General features: G+C 46.3%; 2 protein-coding genes across 2 annotated transcripts in view; both read left to right on the forward strand.

Annotated features, from left to right (window-relative positions):
* The window catches only part of CHUK (component of inhibitor of nuclear factor kappa B kinase complex), a 29695-nt gene extending 20178 nt beyond the window's left edge, over nt 1-9517 (forward strand). Inside the window, exons 15-21 of the mRNA XM_069863648.1 lie at nt 340-449; nt 2193-2242; nt 2955-3051; nt 3881-4028; nt 4831-4967; nt 5844-5943; nt 9415-9517. Of these exons, the coding sequence (XP_069719749.1) occupies nt 340-449; nt 2193-2242; nt 2955-3051; nt 3881-4028; nt 4831-4967; nt 5844-5943; nt 9415-9441 (669 nt within the window). The 3' untranslated portion in view covers nt 9442-9517. The remainder of the gene's footprint in view (nt 1-339; nt 450-2192; nt 2243-2954; nt 3052-3880; nt 4029-4830; nt 4968-5843; nt 5944-9414) is intronic.
* Nucleotides 9518-9596: 79 nt separating this feature from the next.
* ERLIN1 (ER lipid raft associated 1) lies at nt 9597-26396 on the forward strand. The gene is made up of 11 exons (XM_069863654.1): nt 9597-9811; nt 10746-10827; nt 11343-11389; nt 15338-15399; nt 16311-16436; nt 17591-17664; nt 20705-20763; nt 21740-21831; nt 22335-22424; nt 22743-22822; nt 23020-26396. Exons 1-11 carry the CDS (start codon nt 9699-9701, stop codon nt 23236-23238), a joined length of 1044 nt encoding a protein of 347 aa, XP_069719755.1. The 5' UTR covers nt 9597-9698; the 3' UTR covers nt 23239-26396.
* Nucleotides 26397-26415: the final 19 nt, after the last annotated feature.

Below are 26415 nucleotides of genomic sequence, written 5' to 3' on the forward strand. Positions count from 1 at the left end.
CCAGCAGATCAACACTTCCACCCAACTTAGTGTCGTCTGCACACTTGGTAAGGGTGCACTCGATGCCTTCATCCAGATCATTGATAAAGACATTGAACAGGGCTGGACCCAGCACTGAGCCCACACTGAGCTTGTCGGGGATTTGGATGTAGGTGATATCATGCACGGAGAATATAACAGTAACCTCAGTTATTGTAGCAGCATTCATGTCAAAGAGCTTTTTTCTCAGAAACTCTGCATGGAGTTAGCCCATTAACCAAACAAGTATACTTGGGATCTTAGCATATGCTTTATCGCTCTCCTCCTTGACTTTGATTTGTATCTACATTTCCCCATTAGGCTGAAGATATTGGATATCTGGATGAGCAGATCATGGCTCTGCACACAGAGATTGTAGAGCTTCAAAAGAGCCCATACGCAAGACGCCAAGGAGAGGTCATGGAGACCTTGTAAGTCCTTTGCTTATTAGTTTTATTGAACATAAATGGGTTTTGTGTATTTTATCGTCCAAGGGGGTTCTATTTGCTGTTAAAAGTTCATCTTAGAAGAGGACGGGCCTAAGATATATCTTGTTCTCAACTGAAAAAGACAGGATTTCTTTTGAATGCAAAAGGACAGTGAATTTTACAGTGTTTAATGAGAAAATTCATTGTAAAGCACTGTTAAGTCTCAGTGTGTTTTCAAAGCAAGGATAATTAACTTGTGGCTACTTGAATATTTGGAAATTTGATTTTTTTTTTTTTAAATTAAAATATGAAAGACCTAGGTGATATTACTGATCTTAAGAAGACTGAGGAAGCCATATTATTGTAGTTTTGGCTGTTGCTGAGAGCACAAATGGCAGTTATAAAAGAGAGGGATCAAATAGCCACTAAGATTGGATAGCCATTGAATCTGTTGTCACTAAGAGCTCATCTGAATAATTCTGGAGATTCTGGGAGGAAAACGTGCCTGTTTATGGCATGCCCTCCCCCCCTCTTTGCAGAGCTAGATCAGCTGAGTTGCATTTAATTCATGTGTAGCTGCAGGAGCAGCAGAACTGGTGCACAGGGAAGTGGTGTAAGGGAGAAACCACCTTGGGCAGCAGTGGCCCACATTCAGAGCAGCTTAAATTAATCACAAACCAGCCCCATGAAACACTGATTTTAAAGCACATTCTCCACTGCAAACTCAAAGATGTATCAGCCATTTGCAAAGTGCTTAAATGGTTTCCTGAGCTGTTGATTGTTCTGCTCTAAAGCACCTCCTTTTAATGAGAAGTGAAGAATTCTGCTTCTCAGTTTTTTGGGCCATAGCAAAGCACTCTGCAGAACACTAGCTTAAGGTTTGATCTACATAGCCACAAGACACATGGATCTTGAGTGGTCTCAAATTTACCTGACAGTACTGGATGATCATGTTCTCTTTTTCCCAGTGCAACAGCAGTAAAGGGCACCTCTCTTCCTATACTTGGCTGATGCAGGAGTTTCAAAATGGATAATCATCCAGCACACTAGAAATCCTGACTTAGATAAGCAGAAGCAGATTGCATGATCTCTTGAGACAGTATTGGGGTGCTTAAAAGAAAGAAGAGGCTTGCTGAGGGCCTAAAAGCAGAGTTAGAACTGGCTAAACAGCTGCTTGTTTCTGACAGACTTGATTCAGAACAGTGGAGTTTTGTTCAAGGGTGGACTCTTCAGTGTTTGGCTTTTAAAACATTTAAAAGTGACATTTATTTAATGGGAAGAAGAGAAACACTCCTTTTGTTTTGTGATGCAGCTATCTTTTCCCATTTGCAGAATATCACTGTAAAATTGAGGCAAAAAATGCAGAAAAGGAGCAAGAATTTCTCAGGCAGTTGTGCAGAACTACTTACAGTTACAAAAAGGAAGTTTCATAATTAAGGATACCATGGGAAGAAAACATAGCTGAGCCATGTGAAAATTTGAAACTGAAAATAACCTCCAGTTGGTATGGTTATCTGAGAAGAAAATGCATAATTGGAGGAAAAGAGAGACAGCTTTTAGGGAAGAGTTAGTTTTCATCACGGAAGGACTGTCCCTGTGTTCCAAATGTCATAGTTGGTATAACAGCTATAGAAAAATGTGGCAGCTCCAATGTATGAAGTTCAGCAGTGCGTAACTTAATTGTAGTGCTTTTATTCTTGAGTTACCTGCTTGTTCATACATGTATGAATCATTTTCTTTTTAAAGGGAACAGAGAGCCATAGACCTGTACAAGCAATTAAAAACAAGACCTCCAGGTATGGAAAGAGATGGTTCAAAGACTGTTTCGCACTCCTACCTTATGATCACCTTTTCTCAACTCAAACCCAGAAATAAACTGTTAATAGGAGAAGGCAAATTATTGTATTAAGGTTAACCAGACTCAAGGGCATACGTTAAGCTGATTTTTTCAATTTTGCTAAGCCTAGAGCTCTCCCAAATTCCTCTTTCTCAGCCCTGAGTTTGTCTTTTGGTTTTCAGTCTTGGAGCATCTGCTCAGAATATGTATCTGCTTTCTGGCATTCTGTAACTTTTTTCCTACCTCCAGACACGGGATGAACAGTTGTTCCTCTGTTGTTGCTTCATCCCAAGGGCAGTCTCTTTTCTCCCTCTCCTGTTCACTGGAATGACTGGACGGAACCCCACATTTGGGGATTACTATGTCCTGAACATTGTAACTGCTGAGCAAAAAGATTTAGTTTCTTACGCATTTGGCAGCCCCTTGCAGTCCTTAACGAAGTTAGTATCTAGATTGCAAGAGTGGCTGAAATTGCATTTGTTTTATTGCAGAGGGAGGAGACATTAAGGAAAAGCTGTGCCTAATGAGAGATTTTAAGGTGTTTCATTGTGCTTCAGTTTGATTGGCTGCACTTGTTAAGTCAGATCTTTCCTTGACTCTGGGCGTTTGTGTCCAGAGCAGCTCCTTGCTGAAGAGTATTTTACTAATGTGGTGATTGATGGCCCTTACAGATCACACCTACAGTGACAGCACGGACATGGTGAAGATCATTGTGCAGACAGTACAGAGCCAAGACCGAGTTCTCAAGGAGCTCTTCGGCCATCTCAGGTATTATGCAGAAAAAAAACCAGACAAACAAATGCAACTTGCACCATTTGTAGCTTTGTAGCAGAAGAGGAGAGGGAAAACCATGGAGGTCAGAGGCCAAAAGCTCCATCTACGGGTACACATTTCTCATAGCAGTATTAATTCTGCCCCTTTTTGTCAGTGTTGAATTTCCCCTTACTTTATTAAAACATTTAGCTAATAGGGAAGGGAAAGAGAGTGCAGTGGCTTGTACTGTTAGAATCCAGGAGTTCACTTGAAACTGAGACAAAATCTGCCAGTGTTTAGGTTGAGATTAAAATCTTATGTGAAAAAAGTAGTGTGACAGCTGAGAAGATACCACAGTAATTTGTTCATTAATTCTTCAGTTAGCTCAGAAAAAATGTCATCATGCAGATCTCACTGGTCAGCAAAGTATGATTTAGTTTTATTTTCATGTGGACTTAACACTTAGTCGATTCCATAAAGTTGTTAGGTACAGTATGGTCAGCCCACAGAGAGCACCAATACAGACCACAGAAAACTGATAAAATTGCTGTGCTGTTCCTTGTCATCAGGATCAGTTTTTGCATTTCAAATAAGAAGGGGTTGTATTGTGGGTATTAATGGTAGTGTTGTCTTCCTGCTTTTTTGAGCCTTAGCTGGACTTGGAAGAGTCTAGGAGTCCCTGTAGTCTTGCAGATGTTGTACCTGCAGTTATCACAGTTCTGTGCTAAGAGAAAGAACCGTTCTCACAGAGTATTTATTGAATCCCAAGGTGAGGCTTTGGGGTTTGCCAGAACATATTGCCACACAAGCTGGAAAGTAACTTTGTATTTGGTTTTTATTATAGCAAGCTCTTGGGATGTAAGCAGAAGATCATTGACTTGCTTCCAAAGATTGAAGTGGCTCTAAATAACATCAAGGAAGCTGACAACTCAGTGATGCAGATGCAGGGCAAAAGACAAAGGGAGATATGGCATTTGCTGAAAATTGCTTGCGTAAGTAGCTTTTGGACTATTGGTTTGCTTGTTTCTCCAGTGTAGGAGCCATGGGACATCAAATGAAGCTCTGAAGAGATCTGAAGGGATACATTCCACACAGTGGTTGATTATGCTGAAGAGAAGGGAAGTTTGAGATGCTCAAAGTTGACAGAGGTTTAGAAAGGAGTTAGACAAATTGATGGAAAGCCGCCCAGTAGAGGAATTCTTGATCCTGGTTGTCATCAAACTGCAAATTGCTGATAGCTGGAGAATGGTAGACATGCCATGCGCCTTGTTCTTATGTTCCCCAAACATTTAGTGCTGGCTGCTGTGGGAGGGCGTACACTGAGATAGGTGAACTTCAGCCCAATGTATTGAACCTATCATGATTTTAGTGCTGCAAAAGCGAAATAGATGCTTTCCTGGTTAGTTTAAGACTACACTGCTTTTTCTGCATCAATTGTAGTGACTACACAGCTGAAGTGATCTCAATATCCACATGCCTGCCTTCAAGATCAGCATGGGAAACATCTTTCCACTATCAGGAAAGTTGTTGCTGTGCATGCCTCGCAGTTTAGGGGATGGCACTTTTCCCTTAATTATTCAGTGTAGAAGACATGCCATGTACAACACAGGTGACTCACACGCAGAGATGTTTGGTACCAGCTGTCTGCGGAACTGGGCATGGCCTAGATTGTGTTTATATGTTACAAACAGTGCTTATGTTTAATCATAAGTCTTGTATACAAAATGATTAAACCTGTCTCAATTATTCCTTTGTCCATCACAGCAGATGACCTTTTTTTTTTTTCTTTTCTAGACTCAGAGCTCTTCTCGATCGCTGGTGAGCTCCAGCCTGGAAGGGACAGCCTCGACTCCAGCAGCCACGTGGCTCCCACAGAGCTCATCAGGGAACATACCTCACCCTCTGTCATCTGTGGCAACTCCTGAAGATGGGTAAGAGCTGTTGGGAAAGGAGGCCACTGCACAGAAGTCATTGTAGCCATTCTGTATGCATACACCCTCCGAAATCCTGTCCTCTGCCCCTAGGTGCTGTGGTGCTGAGGCAGCCTGAGGGGCATGTCTTCACCACACCCCATGTGGTGCATTTTGTACGTGCCGGGGGATGTTTCAGCATAATAAGCAACATCGTTCAACTCCTGACTGGAGTTTTAGTAACTTATTAGAAGTAATACAATACTACAACAAAACGCAGCAATGAGATTTTGACCCAAAATGCAGTTTATTTTCATGCCCAAGTTCTGGTGCAAGTCCTAGATAAATCGGGACATATTTAGCGCCTCTTACAGCTTCAGTGATTTTTAGAAGTCTTAAATCAAATGGAGGCCTGAAGTACTGAGCAATCCATCTGGTTTAATATCTGTTTGTTGGGGTTTTTTAAATCTTTCAAACCAAAAAAAATTTCCGTAGCGCATATGTTACTAATGCTCTAAAAAATCAGGAATTAGATTGAACTCTTTATTCAGAAACCTGTGCTCTCTTGTTCTGAGCAAGTTCCATGTGCCATTCTCAGCTAAAACTTGTCATCTCCGTCAGCCAGCACTGTGCAATTCATTTTTTGTTATTTCATTCCTGTTACTGTCTTGGAGTTGGATTTGGTTATTAAAGCCCCCCTTTCTCAGCCAGTCCTAACTGACTAAGAGAGTTATCAGGAGCTTCTACAAGCTTCTACAATTGCAGAGAACTGCTATAAATCAGTATTTTGGGTTGTTTGGTTTTTCATGTATATTTTTCTCCCCAGTGCAGAGCCTTTTGACATTGGTGTTACTGTGTGTTTTGAATTTGTCATCTTCTGCCTTCCCTTCTCTGCAGGGAAAATTTTGTCCATGTGATAGAAGAGAACCTGAATTACCTTGAACTCTTTAGCAGTATTTTGCAGGAGGCAAGACAGGAGCAGAACAGCAGCATGATGGTAAGTCTGTTGATGTATCTGAGGACCTGATTTTTAAGAGGACCTTCTGGGGGTACGGAGAACTTCTTAAGCAGGGGTTATTTGTGTTGATGGGAATCACTGTGGCTGGCTTGTGATGTCTGTCATCCCTCCTGCACTCCACTACCACGCCGGTCCCTATGGAAGGCAGCGCGTGGTGCTAGTGTCAGCCACGTGGTCTGTGTGGTGGAGTGGGCTGTTCTGTGGGACCCCCAGGCCAGTAGAGCTTGCTCTGAATGCTAGTTGCATTGTCAACTGGAGAGTCCTGGTTTGCATCCCTACGCTGGAGCGGGCAGGGTTCTCCATTTCCAGAGCTCTTTCCTGATCAAATTTCTCCTTATGGCAGAAGTGGGGCTTTTGAGAGTGCTAAGAATGCTCTTCACACAAATTGGTATCGAAGTAGCAAAAAAATGATTAAAGCGAATAACAATCACCCAAAAGTTTCAATGCAGTCAACTGAGGTCAGTATAAGGTAGCGCTCAGAAGAGCCTGGTTACCAGAAAAATGAAGAGCACTACAGAATACTAGTCTTTTAGAATCATGGAAAAGTTTGGGTTGGAAAATTGTATAGTTCCAACACCTCTGCCATGGGTAGGGACACCTCCCACTGGATCAGGCTGCTCAAGGCCTCATCCAACCTGACCTTGAACACGTCCGGGGCTGGGGCAGCCACAGCTTTCCTGGGCAACCTGTTCCAGTGCGTCTCCACTCTCATTGTGAAGAAATTCCTCCTTATGTCAAATCTAAATCTTCCCCTCCAATTTAAAGCCGTTCCCCCTCATCCTATCACTCCAAGCCTTTGTAAACAGTCCCTCCCCAGCTTTCTTATACCCCTTTCACGTACTGGAAGGTCGCTATAAGGTCTCCTGGGAGCCTTCTCTTCTCCAGGCTGAACAACCCCACTCTCTCAGCCTGTCCTCATGTGAGAGGTGCTCCAGCCCACTAATCACGTTTGTAGCCTTGCAGCTCTCAGCTGATTTTAGAGGCTGTATCATAGAAGCACCTGTATAAATATGATGAGAAAATGACAGTTTGGCATGTAGTTTATAATAGAGAAGAGTCAGTACAGCTTCTGTTAGATTTTCTCACAAGAAGTCGGGGATCCACTGGTACGTTGTAACTTGGACTTTCAAAAATGCTTCTAAAGGTCTCCTTAGGTAAACTGGGATAAAAAAGGTTTACCAGCTGTGACTGTTAAGGTACAAAGAAACAGAGAGTTGGGGAAGTGGATGTGGTTGATGAAAGGGAGCTCTTAGAACACTAAAATATTTATGAATTAGTGTGTATGAATAATAGTAAATAGTGAACCAGGAGTTTATTGGAATTACCAAGTTGTTTGGGATGATGAAAACTTATTAGTGGGACTTGCAGGTGACACTGTAATAGCAAGGGATTGAGCAATATGCATGTGGAAATGTCGTCAGCTACTGATTATGCCAAGAGTAATTATGTTAGTGGGGAAAACGGCCTTAATTATACATACTCTGTTCTTCATCCATTGGTTGATGAATGCACGCTTTGTCTTTGTTCAGTTTTGGCAGGGCAGGAGTAGTTGCATAACAGTGTTCTCTCCTGCCTTGTCCCTGTGCTGTGGCTGGATACACGAGTGAGAAGCCATCCGACTGGCCTCTTACCTGTTAATCACCCACATCTCTGTCACCTCCCGTATTTCATGCCAAGCTGTAGCATCCATCTTGGGCATGCTTTAGGACAGAAAGACCATTCATTGTTGAATCATGCTCTGCAGATCAGTTCTTGTTCTGTTACATTTGGTTTCTTTCCCCTTTCCTTTGGATCAGGGAACAGAAGTGAGGCGAAATGAAAGCAAGAGAATATGGGATTTGCTCTCTTCAGTTCCCTTGGGGAAAACACAGAGAAAAAAAAGAATTAAGAACCTTCTTCCATGCTTGGAGCCTTTTTTTCTTTTCCATTTGTATTCTTGCCTTACCAGCACATCCTGTGGTACAGTAGGAACCCCAGCAATAGGTTCTGTGCAGGCAAAAGATGTCATTTCCAAAGCAAGCACAGTCTGACCTGCCCAAGTACCTAGTACCGGGGCTGGGGGGGAGGGTGTTGCGTTGGGACAAACTGAGCACTGAAACCAAAACAACTTTTTAGCTGTTAGAATCATAGAATGGTTTGAATTGCAAGAGACCATCCCGTTCCAACCCTCCCTGCCATGGGCAGGGACACCTCCCAGTAGATCAGGCTGCCCAAGGCCCATCCAACCTGGCCTGGAACGCCTCCAGGGATGGGGCAGCCACAGCTTCCCTGGGCAACCTGGGCCAGGGCCTCCCCAATCGCATGGTGAAGAATTTACTCCTCACGTCCTCATGGTGGTAAATGGTGTGATATCCAGCTGGAGGCCAGTGACAAGTGGGGTTCCCCAGGGCTCAGTGCTGGGTCCAGCCCTGTTCAATGTCTTTATCAATGACCTGGATGAAGGCATCGAGTGCACCCTTAGCAAGTTTGCGGACGACACTAAGCTGGGTGGAAGTGTGGATCTGCTGGAGGGTCGGGAGGCTCTGCAAAGGGATCTGAACAGGCTGGACCGCTGGGCTGAGACCAATGGGATGAGGTTTAACAAGGCCAAGTGCCAGATCCTGCACTTGGGGCACAACAACCCTGGGCAGTGCTACAGACTAGGAGAAGTCTGGCTGGAAAGCTGCCTGGAGGGGAAGGACCTGGGTGTGTTGGTTGACAGCGGCTGAACATGAGCCAGCAGTGGCCCAGGTGGCCAAGAAGGCCAATGGCATCTTGGCTTGGATCAGAAGCGGCGTGGCCAGCAGGTCCAGGGAGGTTATTCTCCCTCTGTACTCGGCACTGGTGAGACCTCTCCTCGAATCCTGTGTTCAGTTCTGGGCCCCTCACCACAAGAAGGATGTTGAGGCTCTGGAGCGAGTGCAGAGAAGAGCAACGAAGCTGGTGAAGGGGCTGGAGAACAGGCTTTATGAGGAACGGCTGAGAGAGGTGGGGGTGTTTAGCCTGGAGAAGAGGAGGCTGAGGGGAGACCTCATTGCTCTCTACAACTACCTGAAAGGAGGTTGTGGAGAGGAGGGAGCTGGGCTCTTCTCCCAAGTGACAGGGGACAGGACAAGAGGGAATGGCCTCAAGCTCCACCAGGGGAGGTTTAGGCAGGACATTAGGAAAAAATTCTTCACGGAAAGGGTCATTGGGCACTGGCAGAGGCTGCCCAGGGAGGGGGTTGATTCCCCTTCCCTGGAGGGGTTTAAGGGACGGGTGGATGAGGTGCTAAGGGACACGGTTTAGTGTTTGATAGGAATGGTTGGACTCGATCCGGTGGGTCTCTTCCAACCTGGTGATTCTATGATTCTATGTCTAGTCTAAATCTTTCCCTTTACAATTTAAAGCTGTTCCCCCTCATCTTATCGCTCCAGGCCTTTGCAAACAGCCCCTCTCCAGCTTCACTTGTCTCCCTGCTTCTTCTTTCAGAGTTTGGACTGGAACTGGCTGAAGTAGCCGGAGGAGCGGAAACGGCGCGCGTCATGACGTCACCGGGGCGCGCCGCGGCGGGGACCGTCGCGCGTCGTGGCGTTATAGGCAGGCGCCATGCGGCGCCTTCCTTTAACGTCACATCGCGCGACGGTCCCCGCCTCTCCTCCCGTTGGGGCGGGGCCGGCTCCGCCCCGGGAGCGGCCCGGGGCCCGGGGAGCCGCCCGCGGCCTCGCCCCCCTCCCCGCCGCCTCTCGCCCCCGCCCCGCCGAGGGGGAAGCGGGATGACCATGGCCCAGGCCGGAGCCGCCGTCGCCGCCGCCGCTGGACTCCTCGTCTTCTTGCTGTACTCCGCCATCCACAAGGTCGAGGAGGGGCACCTGGCCGTGTACTACAGGTACGGGTCCCGCCGGCGGCCTCGGCGGCCGGGCTGTGCCCCCGGGGCCTGTTGGAGGGGGATACGCGCTCCCGTGTTTTACGCCAGGTGCTGGACGCGCTGCGTCGTGCTGCCCTCCCGCTCCTGGAGTGACCGAGGCCTGGGCTGGGGCTGAGTTTTGCCTGGCTCCCCTGAGCACCATCTGCAGAACAACTTGTTGTGTGGTTGTAGTCACTTAATGCCGCCTCTTGACCGGCTTTTACTTCGAATTTGAATAAAGGAACAGAGAAATTCAGCCGTAGTTTTTCTGTATATTTTGCCATTTCTGCAGTGTTTCTGTCCTGTGTTTTCTACCCTTTGCCCTCGCCGCCATGGGCTAGTTTCTTTTGCACTGCTCTTTTCTTTAATTACAAGCTTTTTGAACAGCTTGAACGGGCCCTTGTGTGGTGCTGCGGGAAACCATGCTGTGTTACAAAGATCAGTTTCTTAGAGCTTTCTTCTGTCACCTGCCTTAACCATCTGTCAGCCCCCACAAGAAACTGCTGCAGGTTTTCTTTGTGCTTTGGGGATAAGACCGTGCCAATAACTTGTGGAAGTCCAAACTGGCAGCGTGGCATCAACTGCTGGATTTTTCCATGGTTACCAGTGAAATGTTGAGAGAGGAAAATCTGTGCTCTTGAAGCTCTCTTCGATGTTGCAGTGCTGAAGAATTTAGCAGTGTCTGCCTTCTCTAAAACTTAATTGCTCACAGGACCGAAGCAAATGATTGAGTTGCAGCAGGCAAGTACTGTACACAGTTGGCCCTTTCGTAGGGGAATTGGAGGCGAAGCTGGTGTGGGCGAGCAGCACCGTCACAGCTGTGGCGCCAGCAATTTGAATGTACTTGCTGGCTCTCAGAGCCAACACTGTGTTTTCCAGTTGCTTGAGTCTTTTCCCCATTTTCCTCTCTCTCTAGGGGTGGTGCTTTGTTAACAAGTCTGAGTGGACCAGGTTACCACATCATGCTCCCGTTCATTACCACATTCAAATCCGTGCAGGTTAGTACCTCCTCGTCTTGGAAGAGGGTAAGTGAGAGTGGGTGTTGGTAGGGATATTGCTGCAAGGGGTGACTTGGGCAGCTGGTGTTTGCAGAAGGGCTTGGTGATGTGGTAGTCAGAGCAGCAGCTCCTAGGAAGCCCTTGGATCCGGTGCCAGACACAGCTGTGTGCTGGGACTTGTCCTTTTGGTGGAATCTCCACAACGCACGTGTGTTGCTTGGGAGAGGAGATACCTCAGTCTGGGAGGACAATCTGTGACCCTAATTGTTTCCTAGAAGAGCTACGGGCCTTAGTGCCACAGGAGCCAGCAGTAGGGAAACGAGCACAGCTGCCCTCCTGTCTCCCAAAAGTTGAAAAGAAATCTGTGTTCTGCCCTCGCCTGCAGAAGTCAGGAGGGAGGCAGAGAACACGGTTTTGGCTCTATGTTCCTGTGTAGTAGTTGAGAGTCTGAGCACAGCATGATCTTTGTGGAGAATTAAGAGGTTTTGCGAGCACTGGTTGTCTTTTTGTTTCAGACCACGTTGCAGACTGATGAAGTCAAAAATGTGCCTTGTGGGACAAGGTATGGATTTCCTTTGTATTTCTACTGGTGATCAGCAGATACACTCTGTCGCGTAGTTTGCAGTTAATCATTTACGTAGGATGACACACAGCCTGAAAAAGAAAGGTGTATACCCTAAAATTAGTCTCAAACATGCACAGCATACCTCTTGCTCTTTTATTTCCAACGGTGTTATATGGGAGTGCTCTTGCTTTCGGTGGAATTGAGGTTCATTTTGCAGTTATAGTGGTATTGTCTTGATTTTTCTTGGTTTCTTCCCTCTATTACTTTGATAGCCCATTGCTTGTGCTTTGGTCTGCCCTCTGCTTTGTGGTATTTCTATTCTGAATCTTGTGGCTAATACAAGTGCTGACCTTGGCAGTGGGCAAAAATAAATGGTGAATGGAAATCCTCCTAGTGGGAGATGGTTCATTTCAAAAACAGCTGAAGAAAATAAATCTGGAATTGTTTGGGGATTTTTGGAGTTGACGTTTCACCTGACATAAAGATGGTGTGAGAAGGAATGAAGAAGAATCTGGTGTGCAGGAAGCACCTGCCTGCATCATAATTAAACGGATCATTTTGTCAGCACAGATCTGTAGAGTTTTAACAGGCGGCAGTAACAGAAGGAGAGGGCTGGTTGAGTTGGGTAGTAGATCCTGTTGTGTTGGTCCATTCACAAGTTAAAGTGACAACCAAATCTGTTTCTTCAGGATGAAAAAACAGCTGGTGATTTTCCTTGTCTTTTAGCTTCAGGGCAAACAACAATATTTCTGATTAAAAAAAAGTCAGTATGACTTGAATGGTCATAGAATAATACAACCATAAAACCATTACATTGGAAAAGACCTTTGAGTTCATCAGGTCCAACCGTACCTGTCCATTACTAAATCATATCCCTAAGCACTTCATCTACCCATCTTCTAAACACCTCCAGGAATAGGGACTCAACCACATCACTGGGCAGCTGTTCCAGTGCTGAGAATCCTTTTGGTGAAGAAATTTTTCCTAATGTCCAATCTAAGCCTCCCCTGATGCAGCTTAAGGCCATTCCCTCTTGTCCTATCACCTATGACCATGTTGGAATTAAAAGTTCATCGTTAGTAGCACCATTAATACAGCAGAGTTAGTTTTGATGTGGGTTAACTGTTACTAAAATGAGTTCTTGGAATTATTCCTATAGCCTTGAGCACCGCTGGGGCTTAAATATTGACAGGAAATTCTTACCGGACCCAGCTGTTTTTTGTTTAAGATTTCAGACCTCTTTCAGAAATGTCTGTAAGTAATGCTAGTGTTGAGCACTGCAGCCAGGGCTTTGTGGTCAGGTAAAGGGTCCTCAGGTCAAGCAAGAAGTAATTGTGGGAAGGAGGTGGAGGAAGGCTCATTATATTCTATATCTCTGTCTTTTAAATGGCACAAATCAAAAATAAGTCATCAGCACAGAGTTCTGGTGATATGTTTAATGGCACCTTTATGCTACTTATGAGCTAAAACAGGAGTCAACAGGAGTTGAGGCTCTGGAGCAAGTCCAGAGAAGAGCAACAAAGCTGGTGAAAGGGCTGGAGTACCAGGGATGGTGTTCTGCTGTCCTTTAACCCTTCTCAACAGACTTGGCAGAGCTTTCTACTGAAGCTGAACCACGTTAGCTGTGCTAACACAGTCAAGATTAAACAGTGCTGCCTTGACCCTGCTTGCTCAGGGTGGTCAGACAGGGTGACCTTGAGAGGTTTGCCAGCCAGCCTTGAACATTCTGTGCTGTGATTTAGGAGCTAAATAGTCTGTTTAATTCTGTATAGTTACTTCATTAAGTTCCTGCTACGTTTCAACACTCTGGGATTCAGTTCTGCATGCAGGTGATTGTGAAGTTACAGGTAATAAACATACTTTAAAACACTAAACAGCTGGTGAAGCTGTTCTTGGTTAATAATTGAATACGCTTCAGACCAAAGGTCCCAGTAACTATCCATTTTTAAGGTGTTGCTGCAGGAGCATTTAAATTTGCTGCATTCAGAACCAAGTGTGCAGCTGCTCCGTGCCAAAGCTTTGAATCTGCATTTCCATAATAAAATGTTAGCTTATAAAGAATAAATGGATTAAATCTCAAATTTCACTATCCTGTTTCAAAGTTCATTACAAGAATAGATAGTGTAAATTTTTGTGATTATATATTAAACCACCAGATTTTAAAGGCTGGGTTTCTCTTTCACCATATTCATATTCCAGTTTGCTGTATCTGCATCTACATTAGGAAGCTCCTGCAATGCTGTGTGTGTGTCCAATCTCTAATTTCTACCTTACCTGTCCTGTTTATACTTGACAGCGCTAAATGCAGATTTTAAAATACTTTGACACCAGATGACTATCTTTCACAAAACAACTGTCACCCCAGAGAAGAAAACCATTTAATTACAGCAAATAGAAGACGTCTGTGGTCTAAGCTGTGAATTGCCTCTGGTGTCAGAGATTTTGCGACTTTCCCCACCAATAAAATATGTGCACGGCTCTTTGCAAAGTTCAGCAGTTTCCTCATGGCAGGTCTGCTGGTCTCCAAGAACCGATGGAAAGTAAATTCAATAAACTAGTTTTAGAAGAGCTAAGTATTCCAAACAACAGAGTTAATAGAGAATGAATATACTCAGGAGTATATTCATTGTGGAATACAATAAATGGGTTGAAAATCATGTAGTACAAATATTGCATGAGAGAATTACGTAAGTATCATTTTTCTTGTAAACTTAACGGGAAAAAAATGGTGCTAAATAATGTTCAGATTTTTACAGTGCCAACAAACAGTAAAGAGCCAGGACGCTAAGCAGTAACATTGCTCAAGCATTAGGTGCTGAGTTGCAAAGGTGCGAGAGTCATCTTGTGCTCATGCTGCAGGTGTTTGGTGGGAACACAAATGGAGCAGTGAAGGAGGATGGATTCTGGGACAGATCACTATTTGTTAGCCAGTCACATGGAAAAATGTGTCATGGGTACTGCAAGTAGATGTATTGAGGTCTTCTAGGGATAAACTGTCTCCCAACAGTTTCTGCTAAAGCTCCTTGTTTGTGCTTTGTATTTGCCCTGAGGACAAAACGGCAAGAGTATCATGCTTTGAAAAGATGTTCTTGAGAGACTTACGAGCTGTTGAAAATCAAGGTTTTTTTCTTCAATGTAGAGTTTGTGCTTTTCCCTGGTGTCCTAGGTACCCAGGAGTGGGTATGACCTGCTGAGAGCCACATCAGTAAGAGAAGAGGCTAGGATCAAGCCCTACCTCTGATTCCCTCTTTTCTCTGCTGGTCTAACAGCACAGGATCTTTTGGGGAGAGGGCTGCCTGCAGGCTGCTTCTGATGAGGTGTTTGGAGCTTCTTGACAGTGTGCGTGCCCAGGCGCATGTGCATGGTTGCAGTGTTACTAGAGAGCCAGTTGCAACATGACATTGATGCAGGGAACGTGAATTAAAGGCTGCTGCGTGCTTTGTTTCTTCCTTTCTAACAGCGGCCTTGTTAAGTTCCTGCTGGAGTTAGTAAAGGCACGAACTTAAACTGAGGGCTTTTCTATTTAAAATGTATTTGCTGCCTAGAAGAGGTGCAGTCTGTGTCTGCTCTGCTGCTGGCAGGTATTGTCTGCTGTCTTTGCTGCGTTCCCGTCATTGTGCTGGACTCCCCTCTTCTGATAATTGGAACTACATACCTATTCAAAACCATTTTCCTTTTGCTGGCTAAGTGGGACATAACAAAGCGAAGCAGAAGGGCTTTGCAAGCTTGCTGGAACATGCTTTTGATTTATGTGGACAGAGGGGCCAGTCTGTACAAAGCTGGGGTTTGCTGCCATCTAATTGCAAAATGCTCACAAAGTCAGAATTGTTCTGGGTAAATTTAGTAGAATGTAGGAAAACAGGGGAAAAAGGTGACTTTGCTTTAAATGCAAACCACTGTTAACAGCTGCAGTAATAATTTCTGAATTCTCTTTTTCACTTACAGTGGTGGTGTTATGATCTACATTGACCGAATAGAAGTTGTGAATAAATTGGCACCATATACAGGTATTTCTGCTACTGTTTCAAAAAAGCAGCACTCTGAGTGTGTCTTCACTCATCCTGTAGCAGCGCTGTTTTGGTTTGCAAGACTTCAGTTTTCAGTGTCTTGTTATCCTTAGGGTTCCTGGTATCGTAGCACTTCGTTCCATCCATAGATTTGCCATATAGAACTGTAGATTTGCAAAGGTGAAAATAAATTCTACGTTTCCTACTCCCCTGTACATTTAGAAATGTGATGAGTGCTCATCCAGTTCTATTTCTTGCTGCTGAGGGGGAGACCACCTGTGAAGCTAAATACACAGGATGAAGCCTCCAGGTGCTTGCCGTCTAGCTCCTGAGAAAATTACAAAGGCAAAGCCCGTATAGGAGCTTCTTACCTTCTTGTTTCACAAGCTGCCAAACCAAAGATCCAGACAGCTACTTTTTTTCTTTCAACAGCATAGCTTAATGCAAAACACTAGCATTACTGAGGTGTTGAAGGGTGAATTCATGTTATAATTGTGGGAGTGATACTTCTTTTCACTTTGTAGTAGTATCAGTTCCTACACGTGTGGGTCCTGGACAGACTTCCCTGTTTCATTTGGTTACGCAGATCGTAAAACAGGACTGTGCAGAATATCTTGCTGTAATTACTCTGCTCTTTGAAGTCTAATAATCCCAACAACACTGTTGAAGGGGACTTCTGCAGGTTTCTCCTCTGACCTCCCTCCTGTTCGCAGCAGGTTTCTCGCTAACAGCTGGGCAGCTATGGCTTTGTCCAGACAGAGTTGAAAACTCCCAAGGATGAAGATCCCTAACCTGCCTGTCCCAGTGCTGCACTGCTTTCCTAACGCTCTGAGCTGTTGTTTTGTGATGGTGGCATTGCAGAAAGCAGTAAATCTCAGTGGTGACCTGTATTAATTCTCTTACTTCCTCAGTGTACGATATTGTGAGAAACTACACCGCAGACTACGATAAGACCTTGATCTTCAACAAAATTCATCATGAGCTGAATCAGTTCTGCAGTGCCCATACTCTGCAGGAAGTATACATTGAACTGTTCGGTGAGTGGATGTTGGCTGGATGCACCCACTTAGGGCTGTGTAATCCCCTCTTCTACTGTGGAATATGTAGTGGGCTCTTGCAAGCAAACAGACACTCTGCTGGAGTTGCAGCCTAGAATCCAGCTCCTCATATATCCATATGCCACTTCCCACGTAACTTTACTCTTTAATGATTCAGATGTCTTTGTCTTTCTATATCTGCCTGTGGGGCTTTGATTTCAGTCCTTTTTTCCACTTAGGCCTGAATTCTGGATAGACAAAGTAGCCACTCTGCTCTTATGCATGCGGTTGTGCCCCTTGCCTTTACTATGACGATGGTTTTCTCTTGCCTCCTTCTACTTATAGGCCTCTGTTCTGTTACTTTTTTTGCTTTAAAAGCTTCCTTTTGGCTATTTTTTAGCAAGTGAGAGCTCTCAGCTCATTGCAATGTTCTCTCTTTTTTCACAATGGAGTAGCAGTGGTTCAGGAATAATCAAATTTAATGTTTGCTGCTTGGCATTTACCTGTGCCCACAAAGAAATAACAGCATCATGTTCCATCTTGAGTGGCAGAGCAGAGGAAAAGTGGAATTATGAGAGATAAAAGGTTGTCAGAGTTTTAGTATTAAGAGACTGTAAATCTTTGAATGCTGTTCTCAGACTTGCCAAATACCTGTAGTCAGAGAGGAGTAGTACGTGCAGCTTAATCCATTCGTAACTGGCCATTTCTGTGGATGGATCTGCCTAGAGCTCGAAAGTGATAAAATGCATATTTTTCAGTAGCAAGTATGAGATCCTGGAGGTCACTAGAGACTTAAGGTAGAGCTTGCTGCTGGCAGCAGGCTTGCTGTGGCTCCGTCTAGGAAGGAGTAGATTTGTACTGCAGGCTCTGGGTGCTTTTGCTTGTTGTGTCATTGAAAGCCGTCTGCGCTTCGCTCGGATACTATGAGTTCGATAGCTGAACATATCTAGGGATGCCAGCATGTGGCTCTCCTTTTGGGACCATTTTCCAAGGGGTATAAGGAGGGGAAACAATGTGCTGAATGATCTCAAAAAGCATAGAATATATCTTGCACCATAGAAATACATGCTTTTCAAGGCCAGTTGACTCCTCTGCCTTTCAAGCTATGGGAGAAAAGATGATAAGCTAAGTGGTCTCTCTCTTGTCCTTCGCAGATCAGATAGATGAGAATCTGAAGTTGGCCCTGCAGAAAGATCTCAATGTCATGGCACCAGGTCTCACTATCCAGGTAGGTTCATTCCATAACAAGAATGATTTGTTTTCCACCTCTAGTTTGCTCACTTTTTACTAGATAGATAAGGTTTCTTGCTTCCATTTTCCACATAATGTGAAACAGTTGAGCCTTGGGTTGAGGTTTGTCAGCTGAAGACTGTCCAGATGACAGTGACCACTACTAAACACTGGGTTTATGTTACGGCAGGACCTGCAGGGTAGAGGAAACAATCCTTTAGGCCACAGACCTGCAGATGTTGGATCTAATTTGCAAAGAGCAGGAAAATGTTTTTCTTTAAACTACCTTTGGCACCCCTGCAGAACTGGGTGCTCTGGTATACCAGCACAGTTCGATTGGAAAAGAGGTGTTCGTCTTTTCTGTACTTATGTCAGAGACAGGGAAAGATGTTGTATCCCAATTGATTTTCTGCTTACACTTAGTGTTAGAAAATCATAGAATCATAGAATCTCTAGGTTGGAAAGGACCCACTGGATCATTGAGTCCAACCGTTCCCATCAATCACTAAACCAGCTTTTCATGTCTTCATTCAGTTTAAGATAATTGAAACTCTCTGCCATGTTGTTTAATCTTAGCCAGGCTCTGGGACATACTGGCTTCTTGGCATCGTGAAGTTCAGGGCAACCAACTGGGAAAAATACATGTTAGGCTTGCAAGGGCTAAGACAGAAGTCTCTGGAAATGTCCACTGAAAGGGGGAGACCAAATCTGTTTTGCTAGTTTCTTTGCCCTGTGTAGCCGGGGTGGCTGGCTGCATGCAGGGAGGCAGCACCTCCTGTTGACAGCGTGTGTAACGCTGTGATAAACACTGTCCTGCTGCGTGGCTCGTTTATGCATAGGCTTGCTCAGTTTTGATAAGGGTGAGCCACACACAGTGTCTTATCACAAAGAAGTTGAGATAGCACTGCTCTTCCAAATATCCAGGTTAACTTGTACCATGCATCACAGAGAGATTTCCTACTAAGTTTCATTATCAATCAAGATTGTCATCATAATGTAAAGGTCCTTTTGATCTCAGCATATGGAAGGGCGTAGGCAAAGCTCATGGCTTGTTGCTGGCAGATGTTAACAACAGAGCTAAATGTGATCTTCAGTGTATGCTGTCCTGTCTGAATTTGGCATGCCCATGGTCAGATTTTGAAGGATAATCGGCCCACATCTGCCTAGCCCGAGCTCCCTGGACCAGCAGTTTGAGGAGGTCCCATAACTAGTGGGGAAAATGGTTCATCTCTACTAGTCAGGGGACAGTGTGACAGCCCTTGTGTTCCTGATGTTCCATTTCAGAACAGAGTTGCACCCTTGTCTCCAGTAAAATTGTACCTTAGTATACAACTCTGCTTTGACTTCTTTCTGGCCCGGTCTGCCCTCGGGTCTCCCTGTTCGGTAGCCTAGCAGCAGAATCTGTAGAGGTGAAGTGTTGCTCACAGTAGAGGTCAGCTCAGCAGACAGACACACAAGACTGTGAAACCAAGTGGGATGTATTGCAGCCTGTTGTTGGCCCACACCATTGTGAAGCCATTCTCTTACCTTTGGAAGATGGCAGTGGTCAAGGGAAGTCCCTAATAACTGGAAATAGGCAAATGTCATACTGTATTTAAGGTGGAGAATTGTCAGGAGGGCAGAAGTACCATCCCATCAGCCTATTCCCATTTTCTCCAACATTTATGTTGCCATCTCAGTGGATTTCAACTGCACTCTCCAGTTTGTAGGTATCTCCTGTGCTGCGTTCCCCACACTGGATGCTGTATCCAGATGCAGCCTCCTCAGTGCCAAATGGAGGAGCATAAAAATTGCCTTCAGCCTGCTGCTGAGCTTTTGCCAGCGTGACTCAGGGTGGGGCAGGACTTCGTGGCCACAGAGAATAGATGCTGTCATATAGTCAGCTTGTCTTTTGATTGCTTCGTGCTTTTTTGCCAAGCTGTTGGTCAGCCAGCTAAGTCCCAGCATGTCCCAATGCCTTAATATTTGATTATTAACAACACTGACAGCGCATAGTAATGTTTCCATCTATTAGATTTCCGTAGATTCTACTAAAAAGATTGAGCCATTGGCTTGAAAAAGAGGCAGCTAGTGGAGATTTTCAAAGAACTCATGACTTTCCTGGTTACAGAGGAATCTGCTTGTTTTGGAAAAGCCCCGCTTCTGAAAACCAATATTTGTTTTGGTGCAGGGGTTATTATGGAGGTAAAAAGAATATCCCCATGTGCACCCTACAGCTGGTGAGATGAGCTTTTGCATGAGGTAATTTTCAAGGGACTCGAAAAGGCTTTGCTCCTGGCATAAGCTTAGAAAAATCCTTTGACCAAAGGTCTAATATCCCATAAATTTGCTTCCTTGCTTGTTCAGAGAAGCAGCAGCGTTGCAGTTCAGCCTGGAGAAGAGAAGGCTCCGAGGATATGTAATGTGTACGAAGAGAGCTTCTAAAAAAAGTAGAGAAAGACTTTTTGACCAGGGCTTGTAGTGACAGGCCAAGGGACAGTGGTTTTAAACGAAGAGTGTAGGTTTAGGTTGGATGTAAGGAAGAAGCTGGCAGTACCTGAGTTGTAGCATCAGCATGACCGTGCACATCGCTCTTGATGCTCTGCAGTTGCAAACAACAGCTGCCATGCGATGTCTTATGTAGCTTCGTAAGCTTGTAGCCCTGCCTCTGTTTTGCAAGTCTCACTCCTGCAGTTTAATTTCATGGGGCTTATGAGCCCCCTTCTTGAGCAGCACTTTTGGAAATGTTGTCTAGTGATGTTTGGAGAGTCTTTAGGGAGGAGAACTAAGCTGCTTCAAGCAAAGGTAGTGGACCTTTTTAGCAGTCTACTCCCCAAGCCTTACTTGATCACTTAGGTGCCATAAAAGGTGCAAAAACCAGACGTATAAGTGTAAGGCACCTCTTTGAGAGTGGCTGCGCTCAGCTATGTTGTACTGGAGGATTGGGAACCTTGTATGTCACCTTGGATCAAGGTGGAGGTGGCCAGAGCACTACAGCTGCTTTTGCAAAGACAAAATGTTTAATTTAAAATGCACTTACTTTTCTTTGGTTTCCATAGGCTGTGCGTGTCACGAAACCTAAAATCCCAGAAGCCATCCGAAGAAATTTTGAACTAATGTGAGTAGCTGCATATAAAATAATATGATTTGGTTTTGAGGGTCTGGCACAGGCGTAATGGTACTAGAAAGCTCTTAATTGGTACTCGGAAGGTGAGAGATGAGTTCTGGTCAGTGCGTGCTTGGCTAGGAGCATTAGTGCATTCCATTTCTCCATTTCTATAGGCTTTTCAGCCCTTCACAAAGGCAGTTGTGTTCCTACTCCTTCATGTAGAGGGGACACTGATGTGCTGTAGAGAACCTATAGAAGAATCAAGCTGGATTGAGGGCTCAGAGGTTTTGATGTCTCACTCATAAGCACCCCTCCATCAAACTCACAGAATTACAGACAGGTTTTATTCTGATACGTACCTGTGGAGATCTCCTGTCCAAGCCCTTTCCTGAAGCAGGCCCAGTGCTGCCGCTGCCATAGGTCGCTGGAGGCTGTGTCTGGGCACATCAGGGCATCCTTGGAGATGGGGATTCCTCCCCACCCAGTGCCCCATTCCAGGGATATGCTGCTGACATGGGGATGGGCTCTTTCCTTGGGGCCAGCCAGGGTTTCCTGTGCTGGTGGCCCTGGGGCTCTTGCTCTGCCCCTCCAAGCAGAGTCTGTCCCTGGTGTCCCTGGGATCCCTTTGGGCAGGGTTGGGTGCTGTTGGGTACCCCTTCACTCCCTCATTTCCAGCTGAGCAAGCCCAGCTTCCTCAGCCTCTCCTCGCATGCCCTGGCCTCCACCCGATATCTGTCCTGGATTCTGTGTATCTAGCACCCAGATGTGGCCTCACCAGTGTTAAATTGAGAGGGAGAATAATCCCTTCTTTTGTCCTGCTGACTACATGCGCACTCATACAGCTGAAGACAGAAGTAGTCCTCATGGGTGTAAGGACATGATGCTGGCAACTGATCAGCTTCTTGTCCCCCTGACCTCTCATGCCCTGGTTTGCAGAACTGCTCCCCAGCTTTATTTCCCTGTGACAATATTTCTCACCCTGCAGGGAAGCTGAGAAGACCAAGCTGCTGATTGCAGCCCAGAAGCAGAAGGTAGTGGAGAAGGAGGCAGAGACAGACCGGAAGAAAGCGCTTATTGGTATGTCACCAGCTGGGGTGGGATGTTGTCTTGCCTTGCTGATGGCTTCCTGGAAGAGGCGAGGCCAAGCTGCACCAACAGTCATTTGGAAAACATGGGTGTTTGTGCTTCTGTAGCTACATGCCTCCTCCCTCCCCAGAGCAGCAGAGCAGTGCACACCTCTGTCCTGCAGTGGGGCTCCTGCTACAGCAGGCCAAGAGGTAACGGCTCTGCCAGAAAAACGGCTTGGGCTTGAAGCTAAATGTCCCTGCAGCAGGGGGACACTCTCTTTTAAAAGGAGTGTCAGCCAGTGCAACTCTAGAAACATCAGCCCTGTGATTTCTTGCTGTAACTGCATTGCTTAGAGTTTTGTACAAACAGGCACTGTAGGATCTGACCAGAAAAGGAGGCAGCACAAAGCAAACTACTTGTGGGGCAGATTCTGTGACCAGGGGCTGCAGTTAGGGTGCTGATGCTCAGGCCTTGAGAAGCAAATGTCTGAGCTGAACCTGTTGTGATTGCAGAGGCAGAGAAGGCTGCTCAGGTGGCCAGGATTCACTATCAACAGAAGATTATGGAGAAGGAAACAGAGAAGCGAATTTCTGAGATTGAAGGTAACCACGCTGCTTGGCTCATCTGCCAGCTAAGGGTGGTGTCAGGTAGAGGAACTGTGGAACTGGGCTCATAGGCATCGCCATCCCGCAAAAATAATAAATAAAAGGGTGCAGTAGTGCAAGGTTACGCCTTGGGGTCATTCCTCCCCTATGCAGGGACCTCTCCAAGAAGGCTACAGTGCAAATACATGGCCAGCCAGGCTGTGGCACTGGCATGGCTGGGCCACCTGGTCCCAGTGGGACAAAGGCTCAGGTGCTCAATAGGGCTGTTCGCTTGCTAATGCTTCTTTTCCTGTCTGTCTTCTGTTGCTGTATTAGATGCTGCGTTCCTAGCAAGAGAGAAAGCAAAAGCTGACGCTGAGTACTACACTGCTCGGAAGCTGGCCGATTCCAACAAGGTGAGCACTTGAAAGCTGGTCAGAAGAGGACTTGTTTATTCCTTCCCACTGTGCAGGAAATTAAGTTCAGGTGGGCAGCACTGGAAAAACACTTGATTTAACAGCCTACCTCCCAGGAAGCAGCTGCCTAAAATGAAATCTAATGATGCAGAGCCCAGAAGGATGTCTCTTATAGTCTCTGGTTTCTCTTTTTGTAGCTGAAACTTACTCCTGAGTATCTGGAACTAATGAAATACCAAGCGATGGCTGCAAACAGCAAGCTGTATTTTGGTGACCGCATTCCCAGTGTGTTTCTGGATTCCTGTGCCTTCCAGCAAGCCAATCTGAGGACTGTCCGAGAAACCAGCCTTCATTCACGGGAGGCTTCAGAGACTCCTGGAGAAAGCCACGTCAGAGCAAAGGAAAGCACTGGCTGACAAAGGCAGAGCAATAGCCAGTATAGCTCAACCGCCAGCCCAGCTGCAAACAGGGATGTTGCCCTGTGCTGGTGTGGCACTTGCAGCACACGCGTGGACATCTTGTGTATAGGTGGCAGTTGGGTTGATTTTTCTTCTAGCAACATCTTGCAACTGCTCTGCCTCTTCATTCCTTCCCCTGTTAAATTGGTGCTTCCAAACAAGGGATAATCCTGTACTAATATACCCATACTGGAATATTAAAGATGGACACCAGGAAAGCCGCCTGCGGTAGGTGCGATTATTTAGCAAGTATTACTCTGGAGGTAGGAAATGTGGCTTTGAGTGCTGTGTTGCTGCACGCTGGTCATTCCCCAGCGCTCATCACTGAGGCTGAGTGAAGAGATTTCCTTCATCCTCTGTCAATGAAGTTTCCCCTTGTGGACTTTTGGGGCAGGTTTCTGACAGTGCTGTCTAACTCTCCTCAAGGACACCAGTGGAGTGAGTTCTCCTTGGCCAGCGGAGGCTGCATTTTCCTGCTCAGGGGCAAGGCCTGGCCAGAAGTGGTTTGGTGAGGAAAAGGTTGTTTGAATAGGATCTGCATAGCCATCATCTTCTTTCCTGTAGGCAGTGGCACTAGGTAACGACTTGGAGCAAGCAATCTCTAACATGTTTCTATAATTCCCCCTCTCCAAGCAAGAGCCTCATGATGGCTGAACGTGACTGACAGGTACATTTCAGCTGGGTGGCTGGGTCTTACCTTACGGCCTCAACCAGATTTCAGAGTGCCTGGAGCACCTTCAAGCAGCCGGTTGGAAACAAGAGCTAGGAAATGTTTGCTCAGACCCCAGCCGCCCTGTACATCTTTTCACCAGGGAAAAGGGGCTGGATTTCCACTGCTCTGCCTTGCTGACAAAGCGAAGGGGAAGAGAAGAGTGAAGGGACGTGCATGCTCTACAGCACATTTGATGTTTAACACCTTAGCTGCAAAGTGATTGAGACATCACTGCTCCACTACGCCAAGAAGAAGTGGGACCTGCCTTATGTCCTTGGAACAGTTGTGATGAGGAGTCTGACCTTGGGTCCTCTTGTCACAGGCCAGGCTTTGCTGCATCACAGGGCTTTTGACTCTCAAGTGGTGCTGGCAGGATGATCTTTTCTTTTCATGTGCGCTATAATATATCCAAACCCTGCTCCTCATGTGCCACTGCAGGGTGTGAGAAAGTTGTCCTCGGGGGGGTGGAAGTCTCTGACAATCTGCTTTCCTCTGTCCCCCCTTCTGCCTGCAAGGATGTTGTTTCTAGGACCTGTTTCTTGTGTTCTGCGACAATCCCCAGAAGACAGCAGCTGGAGAAGCAACTGGCAAGAGCTTGAGCTGGAACACCATTCACCAGCTGGTGGCACCACAGCACTGCCCGCATCCGAGCCCAGCGTATGTTCAGAGGCTGCTTCTGCTCCACCAGCTTGGGACATCTCATCTCTTAAGTTCATCCTGCTCTCCTGTCCCCACATGCAGCCCTGGTGCACTTCACCGGAGGGGCAGTTGGTGGTAGCTCTTTACTTGTCCTGTGTGGCTTCACTTGGAGAATGGCAGAGTCTCTCCTCAAGGAAATTTGATAACGTACTGTGCCTTACGCTGGTCTCGGCTCCTGCCCTGGCTGCCTCTCCTCCATCCCTGGGGCAGCGTAGGGAAGCCCCTCCTGCTGCCACCGCTGGGTAATGTTTGACTGGGGGACTTTGCGGCAGTTCCAGGAGGTCTTTCTTCCCTCCATTTGTCTGCAGACTCCCAAGGCCCAGGTGGCTTTCTGCTCCAAGATACCGTCTCCTCTTAAAACCCAGCCATGGCAAGAGCCGGAGAGTGGGACCCTGCCCCAGGGAGAGGCCAGCCAAAGGTGCTGAGCGCCAGTCCCAGCTTCCAGGGAGGTTGTGAGTGACCGTGCTTCCTCATGCTCCGAGGATGAGAAGAAAGGTACTGTGATTACCAGTAGTGAGGAGGAACTCGTGTTTTCCTTTGATGAAGGGTTAGGCAAACAGCGCCCTGCTTGCCCGGAACTGTCTTTGGAGGACATTGGTGGGCAGTGGAGCAGGAGTGAGGTCTGCGTGTTGTGTTAGAAGGGAGCTTGGCCGGCAGGCAGGGCAGAGCTGAAACCTGTGGCTGGTGCAGAACAGCAGGCAGACACAGCGTGAGCCCCAGCAGACCCTGCAGTGACCCCCCTGGGGGAAGGGTGCCAGGACAGAGGGGACAGCAGCATATTTTGTAGCTGTCATGTTGGAAATGTCTCCTAGAAGTACTGTTGGACTGGCAAGGTCCTCCTTCTCCTGTGGGAAGGAGGAGTCACATCTCTCTGACCTTCCACCTCCTTGGTGTTGCTGGCTTACAGCTCGCACTTTGCAGGAGAAATACAACCTCTTCTCAGCAGCCACTTTGGTTGAATTCTGAGACCAAGACGGGCTTTTTAGAGCAGAAGCACTCCTGGAGGGAACATAGACTTGTCTCCATGTGGTACTCAAGTGGGGTTGAGCGTTACCCAGTGCTGGCATTAAACCCTGGGGATCAGGCAGAGTAGGTTCTGCCAGCCTGGAGAGGGCAGGAAGGTAGGGTGCAAGGAGGGACCACTAGAAGCAATAACAAAGCAGCTCCTGGCTTTCTTGCTGTGCTCAGAGCAAGATGTCCACACAGGGAGCAGGAAAGAACCTTCCAAGCCAGAGCAAGAAGGGCTGCTTCCCTTTGGATCCGAGCTTTGTTGGGCCTCTCTACATCCACCCAGGCGTTTGTCACTGATGAAATGGCGCTGTGCTCTGGTTCAGCTCCTGCCTGTGTGGTTTGAAGTCCTGCAGTGTGCATGTGACGCGCAGTGCCTTCTGCAAAAGCCTCCTCCATCCCTCTTCGCTTCCCAGTCACTGTTTCAGAAGCCCGAGTAGGGTGTGCAGGAGCAGGGAATCACCGTGGCTTTAACAGCCCAGTGCGGGCTTTGCTTCTTTCTGAGCTGTGGAGCAGGAACATGGGTGCAACTGGGAATATGGGTTTGAACTGGTTTTTCTCTGTGTTCAAAACACCCGTTTCCTCCTGTGACGAAAGGATCGGCATCTTCTTTAAGGAAATACGATACATCCGTTCAAGTTTACATGCACAGTGTTAAATTCTTTTGATAAAGCAGAATAAAATTATTTTGTTACCATTTCCTTTGTGACTTTGTG

The sequence above is a fragment of the Phaenicophaeus curvirostris genome, chromosome 9 (assembly GCF_032191515.1).
Source record: "Phaenicophaeus curvirostris isolate KB17595 chromosome 9, BPBGC_Pcur_1.0, whole genome shotgun sequence".
In the NCBI taxonomy this organism is placed as follows: Eukaryota; Metazoa; Chordata; class Aves; order Cuculiformes; family Cuculidae; genus Phaenicophaeus; species Phaenicophaeus curvirostris.

Coding starts and splice junctions, on each gene's coding strand:
- ERLIN1 (XM_069863654.1), top strand. CDS start 9,699: ATGACCATGGCCCAGGCCGGAGCCGCCGTCGCCGCCGCCGCTGGACTC. Junction 17,665..20,704: donor CACCAGGTCTCACTATCCAG/GTAGGTTCATTC, acceptor TGGTTTCCATAG/GCTGTGCGTGTCACGAAACC. Junction 20,764..21,739: donor CGAAGAAATTTTGAACTAAT/GTGAGTAGCTGC, acceptor CTCACCCTGCAG/GGAAGCTGAGAAGACCAAGC.